The 8939-nt window shown below is 35.9% G+C and overlaps 2 protein-coding genes across 3 annotated transcripts; both read left to right on the top strand.

Annotated features, from left to right (window-relative positions):
* The first annotated feature begins 909 nt into the window (after window positions 1-909).
* Window positions 910-2463, top strand: LOC110898085 (60S acidic ribosomal protein P2). Its single transcript, XM_022144816.2, has 4 exons — window positions 910-1059; window positions 1229-1317; window positions 1851-2080; window positions 2181-2463. Exons 2-4 carry the CDS (start codon window positions 1230-1232, stop codon window positions 2205-2207), a joined length of 345 nt encoding a protein of 114 aa, XP_022000508.1. The 5' UTR covers window positions 910-1059; window position 1229; the 3' UTR covers window positions 2208-2463.
* A 425-nt stretch (window positions 2464-2888) lies between these two features.
* LOC110898086 (60S acidic ribosomal protein P2) lies at window positions 2889-4962 on the top strand. Of its 2 annotated transcripts, none has more exons than XM_022144817.2 (4): window positions 2889-3038; window positions 3821-3909; window positions 4388-4620; window positions 4714-4962. In XM_022144817.2, the coding sequence occupies exons 1-4, from the start codon at window positions 2929-2931 to the stop codon at window positions 4738-4740; spliced, it is 459 nt and encodes a 152-aa protein (XP_022000509.1). In that variant the 5' UTR covers window positions 2889-2928; the 3' UTR covers window positions 4741-4962. The 2 variants fall into 2 exon arrangements, with proteins under 2 accessions (XP_022000509.1, XP_035837855.1); XM_035981962.1 differs by having other exon boundaries at window positions 2984-3038; window positions 3804-3909.
* The last annotated feature ends 3977 nt before the right edge of the window (window positions 4963-8939 follow it).

Raw genomic sequence — 8939 nt, 5'->3', positions numbered from 1 at the left:
CAGTACCCGAGTACAAAAATAACTGATTTCGGGTTTTTTATCGGGTCCGGTTCCTGATACGGGTTTTTTGTGTACCTCTAGTGGTAGGCGATGGTTGTTGGTGATGCACTTAGAGGTGGTGATGATTGTGATGGAATGAATCAAAGTTGAAGAGATAGAGTTTTATAGAAGATGGTGGTGAGATTACAATATTACCTATTGGTCAAACGGTCAAAGTAACATCCGTTTAGCAAAAAAGTGCATAGTGTGACATCTGAAAATCATAATAACACATTGAAGAAAAAAAAAGTTTGAGGAGGCAAGTTGCTCCTACTATCAAACCACAAGGAGACAAAATTACACTAACTCTATAAAAATCTAGAAACACCCAAAAATAAATAAACGAAAAGTTGGCAATATAAAAAAAAATGTAATGACGTTTGTGGAACGAATGAGTTGCTTGAGAAAGTTTTTGACGACTTTTGTGGGTGTTTTAATTATGTTAGGTGGCTAGGGCATGTTTTTAACTTTTTTTTTTTTTTTTTTTTTTCATATTTGCTAGGAATGTTGTACGAGTCAGATGCTTTTAACCTAGTTTCAAATGAATTATGAGCAAAGCTGAAGCAAATTTGAGAGTGGATATGAATGACGTGTCATTATCCTGTTTTCCTAGATATGGAAAGTACACATGAAAAGCACAATAATGTGATGTTTTCACTTTTAACGCATTTTGTTAATTTTACCTCTAGGTTTAACCAAGAACTACAGTTTACTCCTGTAACATTTAAATCCAACAGAAAACAAATACCAAAACTCAATTGATCTAAACAAAAATATATAATACATATATATATATGTGTGTATTATTAAATTAATTAAATGGTCAACAGGAGAGTGAGTGGATTCACCAATGGGCTCAGATCATGTTTGTCGATCCATCAACTCATTGAAACAAAGCCCACAAAAATAATATTATAAAAAAGCATTAGGGTTTCAGCATATTAGAGAACCCTCACACCTACACTACAGAAGCTAAACATACAGAGCAGAGCGGCTGTAACTAACACAAACTACTTACAGGTATCTTCTTCTTCTCTCTATCCACATATTAGGGTTTGTTTGATTAAATATATATTGTTTATTGAAGTGAGTTATTTATAATGGATGTCTGTTTTAATTCAATAAATATCTGGATCTAGATTTAGTTGTGAAATGGTTATTGATTTTTTGTTACTGTTTCATCTTTCAGAATGAAGGTTGTTGCAGCTTACTTGTTGGCTCTTTTGGGAGGTAACACATCTCCATCTGCTGAAGATTTGAAGAAGATCTTAGGATCAGGTATGTCTTTAAGGCTTTTTATTGTTCTGAACTTGCTGTTTTTTTGACATATGATTAGTTTGATTGTTATGCTATTGGTTTAGTTACACATGCACATGTTTTATTATATATATAGGGTTTAGATAATTAGAGAACTCTAAATAATTGTAGAACTTTTTAAACTCTTAACAAACAATCATTTTATAGATATATTGTATATTTAGGGTACTTTTATTATTCATTATATGTATTTTAATGATTTCATACATGTTATGAGTAGTTTACATATGTGTAATAATAAAATTACATATAAAAACATGATAAAATTACTCTTAACATGTATGTAATTTTAAAAATACATATAATAGATGATAAAAGTACCTTAAATATGAAAAAAATATAAATAAAAATATTGTTTAGCAAAAGTTCTGAAAGTTCTGCAATTATTTAGGGTTCTGAAATGAACTAGTTAAAGTGGTTAACATTTGTAACATTTGTTTTATGAGAAGTTTGTTTGTGTATATTGTTTTGAGCCAAAAAGTGATGATGTGCAGTTGGAGCGGATGCCGATGATGATAAGATTGAGCTTCTCTTGTCTGAAGTAAAGGGAAAAGACATTACTGAACTCATTGCATCTGGAAGGGAAAAGTTGGCTTCCGTTCCATCTGGCGGTGGCGGTGTTGCAGTCGCCGCAGCAGCTGGTGGTGGTGGTGCTGCACCCGCAGCCGCCGCTGCTGAGTCAAAGAAAGAGGAGAAAGTTGAAGAGAAAGAAGAGTCTGATGATGTAAGTCTTTGTGTAAATGTGTTACATATCAAAGTACATTGAGTTTTAGTGTTGTTGTGTTGATTTTAACATGATTAATGAGTTGTGTTTTGATTTGCAGGATATGGGATTCAGCTTATTTGACTAGAAGAAACAGTGTTTTATCTCTAGTTTTGAAGGAAACTAAGGTTTTATCTTTAATTTGGTATTGTTTTTTAGTTTTGCTCTTGAACCATTGAATTTGTAAGACAATTAAAAAAGTCTTGGATGTAAGATTAGTTAAAGATCTAAGATATTTTTTTTTAAATTGTTGCGACGGTTGATACATTTTATTGGAGCCGGGGGTTTGCAGCCTCTCTATCCTCGGTGATAGCCGATAGGTATGGTTTGTTCGTAGGATTTGACTGGGTATGGTTGATGCTTATTTGTTTCCATTTTTTTAATCGTTGTTGATACCGTATTGGAATGCTTGATGGACATAAGATGGGAATGTTATTGGTAGAAATGTGCAACTCTTGGTTTGTAATTTAGTAGTTACACAACCAAGGGCAGATATAGAGTATAACAAGGGGTAACCCCAATGCTCCTATATTTTTTTTTTTTTTTTTAAATGTTGTCCTATAATGATTTTCTATAACCCTCATATTTAAACGATCACATGTTTCTATAAATGAGGTTAGAGGTTATTGGTAGTTATCATTTTAAATAAACTTTATTTTTTATTTTTAATTTAATTCGAAAATCTTGGTATAATAAAAAAAAAACTAAAGATAAATCAAAGTTAAAAAAGAAAAGCGGATCAACCAATGGGCTAAAATAATGTACCAAAAAGCCCGTTAACAACACATTGAAACGAAGCCCAATAAAGAATGTACGGAAGTAATAAAGTTATAAAAAGGGTTAGGGTTTCTAGCCGCTTGCATAACCCTAACGCCCACACAAAAAGATTAACAGCGGCTGTAATACCAACCACTTGCAGGTATCGTCTTTTCAAATTAGGGTTTGTTCGTATAACATTGTTAGGATTTAACCAGTTATTTCTTGTTTTTGTGTTAGAATTTCGTTGTCAATCAATAGCACTTTGTAATTTAAGTGATAATGGTGGTTTAATTTGTAAATGTTTTGATATAATTGTGAAAATCGAGTTGTTTATTTAGTTTTTTAAACCGGTCGGTTTTTTTAACCGGTTTTACACGGTGGGAACCATACAATGGTACCGATTCTGTTCGATGAAAAGCCGATTTTGGCAAAAAAAACCCGGTTTTTTAAACCGGTTTTTCGTTCAAGGATCCTAACCAGTATGCTAACCGCCGGTTTGGTATGGGTTTAAACCGCGATTTAAAAAAACCCGGTTAAAACCGGTTTGGGTTTTTTTCCCGGTTCCAGTCCTAAAACCGGCTTTAGGACAGAAACCAGATAAAAAACTCGAAATCTATTTTTAATCGGTTTAGAAAAAACCGGTTCCAACCCGAACCGCCGGTTAGTATACTGGTTAGGAATCCTGATAATCAGAACCAGTTTAAAAAAACCGGTTTTTTTGACACAAACCGGTTATAAACCGAACCAGTTATACCAGTTTAGGTTCCCATCGTGAAAAACCAAACCGGTTTTTTCCCACACAAAAATAACCGGTTCGGTAAAAGACTGGACCAGTAAAAAACGATTTGTACACATCTACACCCCTGGCCTCAATGCCACTAGTCTACAAGCACTTTGGTTGGGAGTTATTTAATGACTTTGTTAGGTTTCTTCATCTATCAGAATGAAGGTTGTCGCAGCGTTTTTGTTGGCTCTTTTGGGAGGTAACGCAACCCCGTCCGATGAAGACTTGAAGAACATCCTTGCTTCAGGTATACCAACGTAATACGAGATTTGTGGGTTTGTGTTTAGTTTAAATGGTATCGGCTCGGTTTTGGGTGGCACACGTTTAAATTTAGCTAAAAGGGTCTGTTTATTGCAACTTTACGGGTTAACCCGTCTATTTAGTTTTTTTTTTTTTTTATTGTAAAGTTTGTTTATGTAATGACTTTACTTGGAAGCATTGTTATGCCAAAATTTTATATTTATATTTTAAAAATTAAGTTTGGAATCGTAAAGAATATTTCATAAATATACAAATAATTTTTTTCGGTTTAAACGGGTCATGTTTGTTTCAACATTTGAATACACGTCACGTTTGAGATCATGTGAACTTGACCTGTTTACAAGCCGGCATTTAAATTGTATATACGAGAACTGCACTTATTTTTTATTGGTGTTTTATATTTTGTTAGTTTGTATACTTTTACAAATTTTCTAGTTCTTTTATCTAACAATGCTAAATTGCAGTTGGAGCAGACGCTGATGATGACAAAATTGAGCTGCTGTTGTCTCAAGTAAAGGGAAAAGACATCACTGAACTCATTGCATCCGGAAGGGAGCGGCTGGCTTCAGTTCCTTCTGGTGGCGGTGTTGCAGTTGCCGCTGCAGCTGCAGTTGGTGGCGGTGGTGATGCAGCACCTGCAGCCGCTGCCGAAGAGCCAAAGAAAGAGGAAAAAGAAGACGAGGAGTCTGCTGAAGAGGTAACCTTTTCTTTTACTATTAGTATTATTGTGTCAAACTTAACATGTTTGACAAATATTTGTTGACATATTTGATTGTGTTTTGATTTGCAGGGATTATTTGGCTTATTTGATGACTAAAAGAAGCAGACTGCAATCTCTTGTTTTGAAGCGGGCTAGAGTTTTATCGTTTACTATCTACTATGTTTTTGTTTTTTAGTTTTATTATTGCTGAACCGGTTAATGTGCAAGACATGAGGAACGCGAGTATCGTATCGTTTCTTCTTTGTGGTGGTTGTTACATTTTAATGTTTGACATTTAGCTTTGGGATGCTTTTACCATGACTCTTAAATTGTGGGATTTTGGTTGTGTTTTTCTTGTTGAAATCTTACTCTGGAAGTGGCTTCGACTAGTGTCACCCGTTTAGTGTGGATCGGGGGTGATTGAGGGCTTAACCGAAATTTTATGGGGTTGATCTCATGATTTTAGCGTATAAAAAACATTTTTTTGATACCCGGATTCAGGTATATATTTGGGTACGGGTATGACCGGGTATTGGTTTGTTACAAGCAATGTTGTAGAAGGCGCTAGTCGGGCGGTGAGGTACCGCCTAGGGATTAATCGGGGTTAATAGGGATTAATCGGAATGGACTTTTTATGTATATTTTTACAAAATTATCTAAATATATAGTTAACTTTGTATTTTTTATATACAAATTTACAAGTTTGGGAACCATATGTAAAGTTGTAAAAGATAAAGGGGGTTAAATGTTAAAATACCCAAACTTAATTAAACATAACCCACCATCTCTTTCATTATACGCCGCTCTTCCCCTCCTCATCAGACATGGCGCGCAGAGGAAAGAAACCCTAGCCCCAATTTTGGTTCCAAACAAGGTAAGAACTCATTCGAGTAGATTGACTTGGTCCAATTTTGACCAATTAGCTCTGTTTTTTGACCGATTTTCCTTGATTTTGACCGATTTTGACCACTGCCGCCTAGTTTGACCGATTTGCCAAAATCCAGGCGGCAGACTTCCGATGAGCGTTTAATCACCGCCTATGCGCGATTTCTGCAACATTGGTTACAAGATTACATATCATAAAATTGCATACATGAATCGGGTATCAAAAAACCTAGCGCGGTATTAAAAACCCCGGGTACGGGTGTTAACAAAACCTAGGTATAGATAAAACCTGGGTATAAATCGGGTTGATAAAAACCTGGGTTCGGGTTCTCACAACGGTTCGGGTTTACAATACCTGGTTTTTATAAAATCCGGGTCAAGGTTTCTTTTCGAGTTCGGGTTCGGGTTTGGGTTTTTTGTGCACTTCTACCCCATGGTATGGGCTCATCCGTTCAGCAAAAGTTTGTACTATCTACATGGGCCATGGTTCATAATAAAGCCCGTATTGCCCTGCACGTAATTCATCGGCCCTTAAAAAAGTTATGAATTTAACAATTTGTTATCTAAGGTTGTCATTAATCAAAAGGTTGTCATTAATATTATCCTTTCTATTTTCATATTAACATCGCATGATTCTCTAAAGTATCATGTTTGAGTGGTGTTTAGTACTAAACATGGATTAACACTGAACAAATGGATTAGTCAACATCTAACAAGTGCATGAGTAGACACAAAGTTAAGGGATACGCCGTGTCCACCTACCTGGTCCCGACTCCACTCTCACCCAATAATTGATTGCGTCTATGGTAGACGCAACACTGAAAACGAGGTCACTTTTGCATCCATTGTAGGCGCATTAATCTAAGCGAATAAATTGTTGACATGTGGAACTATAGATTGTTGGAAGCTAGAAGATGCAATGGCGCAATAATTGCGTCTCTTAGTCTCTAACATTTTATAGTTCCATGTGTCAACAATTTATTCGCTTGGACAAATGTATCTACAGTAAACACCAAAGTGACCTTGTTTTTAGTATCGAGTCTACCGTAGACGTGATCAATATTTATTTTGGCAAATGGGGCTGGTCAATGTTTATATCGGTGATTTTCTCTTAGTATTTTGCATAAGATAAGTTTGTATTAAAATAACATTTAGTTATATTTATATTCATCAAATCTTCTTAAGAACTAAACTCAACAATTTTACTTTTTAGTGAAAACTTGAATTAAAATATTTGGTTGAATTCAAAAACAAGTAGCACATTAAATATGAAATTTAAATTAATTTAAATTTGACTTGGTGATTGGAATAAAAATTCAACTAAAAAAATTAAAAAGAAAAAATATAATTTAAATGAGTATTTGTTCACAATTAGGTTTCCAACTAATTGATTTTCATGTTCCCTTGTTTTTCTAAACTAGTGTTTTTTAATGACGCGCGTTGCGCGAAACGCATTGGTGTTTTCTACCGACATCATTCTTCAAACGATTCGAGATAAACGATGCGTAACCAGCCATATGTAGCATCGTGGAGTGTATTAAAAAGAGAGCAATTGGACGATTGGATGCTGGGCTAGGTGTTTCTTGGAATGCCCACGGATTGTTCGGGTCAAAACCACGATTATGAGGATTCATTTTTCGTATTGTGGTTGGATGAGAATTTTTTAAAAAAATAAGATAGGGATGATTATAGAAGAGGTGGAGTAGTTGTGGTAAAAAAATGAATAGAAGTGTGAGTATTTATAGTGAATAATTTTTTTTTGAGTGAATTGCAAGTTTTGTCCTTTATCTTTAGGCCATTTTGCAAGTTTTGTCCTTTATCTTTAAATTTGACGAGTTTTGTCCTTTATGTTTGAAAATCAAGCACGTTTTACCCTTTGGGCCTTAAAAATCAAGCACGTTTTGTCCTTTATGTTTAAAAATCAAGCACGTTTTGTCCTTTATGTTCAAAAAATCAAGCACGTTTTGTCCTTAAAAATCAAGCACGTTTTGCCCTAAAGGGTAAAACGTGCTTGATTTTCAAACATAAAGGACAAAACTCGTCAAATTTAAACATAAAGGACAAAACTTGCAAAATGGCCTAAAGATAAAGGACAAAAATTGCAATTCACTCTTTTTTTTAAACACATAGCCGTTGGCCAACGGCTTGCCCAAACGGCTACTTGTCTTGGCCAATGAGATCCCGCCATGTCATCTTGATAGCCCCGTCCAACGCCCGGGCTGAAACCCCCGCCCAAGGGGCCACGCCGAAACCCAAGCCCACCCGGGGTGGTGACTTGGGTGTTTGTACTCAACCCACGCCACAACCCCGCCCAAGGGGCCACGCCGAAACCCAAGCCCACCCGGGGTGGTAACTTGGGCGTTTGTACCCAACCCACGCCACAACCCCGCCCAAGGGGCCACGTCGAAACCCAAGCCCACCCGGGGTGGTAACTTGGGCGTTTGTACCCAACCCACGCCACAACCCCGCCCCATACCTCATATTCTAATATACCCTAAATAATTTTATCATATAATGAATGAATTCACTGTTCATTCATTTTGAATTTTATCACCACCCGATCATATCCATCTTCACTAGACATGATACCTATACACCAATTCAGGAGAAAACCCAATAAATATGAGAAAACCCCCCTTATGGGAATCCAACTATTACATGTGTAATAAAAGTTAACACAAACAAGTTCGGTTCATTTACATGCTTATATACCAATTATGTACCAATGATCTCTATTCTTGTAGAACTTGGTGGTATTGACATTCCACTACATGCCATGATGCAATTTGGCGGTAACCACATAAATGGGTTAATCATTTCATCGGAAGAGACCGGACTTCTTTTGATCGAGATCTCTAGGTTTTGTCCTTGTTAGACAAAACAAAAAATCCCAACATCTATTTTTATTACAACTAGTGTTTTTCAATGACGTGCGTTGCGCGAAACGCATTGATGTTTTCTACCGACATCATTCTTCAAACGATTCGAGATAAACGATGCGTAACCAGCCATATCCGGCATCTTGGAGTGTATTAAAAAGGGAGCAATTGGACGATTGGATGCTGGGCTAGGTGTTTCTTGGAATGCCCACGGATTGTTCGGGTCAAAACCACGATTATGAGGATTCATTTTTCGTATTGTGGTTGGATGAGATTTTTTTTAAAAAATAAGATAGGGATGATTATAGAAGAGGTGGAGTAGTTGTGGTAAAAAAATGAATAGAAGTGTGAGTATTTATAGTGAATATTTTTTTTAAACACATAGCCGTTGGCCAACGGTGTAACACCTCGAATTTTTGTTTCCAATGATGTGTTAACACGTGTCATTTGTTTACACGTGGCATTGATATTAAATAAAGGACTAATATTGACAAACCTTGAAAGTATATAAATTCGAGGATTATAAATGTCAAACAAGGGTAAATATACTGT

This window comes from Helianthus annuus, chromosome 13 (genome assembly GCF_002127325.2).
Source record: "Helianthus annuus cultivar XRQ/B chromosome 13, HanXRQr2.0-SUNRISE, whole genome shotgun sequence".
NCBI classification, from domain to species: domain Eukaryota; kingdom Viridiplantae; phylum Streptophyta; class Magnoliopsida; order Asterales; family Asteraceae; genus Helianthus; species Helianthus annuus.
The sequence above is the reverse complement of the archived record's forward strand: the minus strand, read 5'-3'. Positions and strand labels throughout refer to the sequence as shown.

What these genes read in the sequence shown, in the direction of transcription:
- LOC110898085 (XM_022144816.2), top strand. Translation starts at nt 1,230, where the DNA reads ATGAAGGTTGTTGCAGCTTACTTGTTGGCTCTTTTGGGAGGTAACACA. An exon ending in GAAGAAGATCTTAGGATCAG is followed by an intron (nt 1,318 to 1,850) that starts GTATGTCTTTAA and finishes GATGATGTGCAG; the next exon opens with TTGGAGCGGATGCCGATGAT. An exon ending in AGAAAGAAGAGTCTGATGAT is followed by an intron (nt 2,081 to 2,180) that starts GTAAGTCTTTGT and finishes TTTGATTTGCAG; the next exon opens with GATATGGGATTCAGCTTATT.
- LOC110898086 (XM_022144817.2), top strand. Translation starts at nt 2,929, where the DNA reads ATGTACGGAAGTAATAAAGTTATAAAAAGGGTTAGGGTTTCTAGCCGC. An exon ending in GTAATACCAACCACTTGCAG is followed by an intron (nt 3,039 to 3,820) that starts GTATCGTCTTTT and finishes TTCATCTATCAG; the next exon opens with AATGAAGGTTGTCGCAGCGT. An exon ending in GAAGAACATCCTTGCTTCAG is followed by an intron (nt 3,910 to 4,387) that starts GTATACCAACGT and finishes GCTAAATTGCAG; the next exon opens with TTGGAGCAGACGCTGATGAT.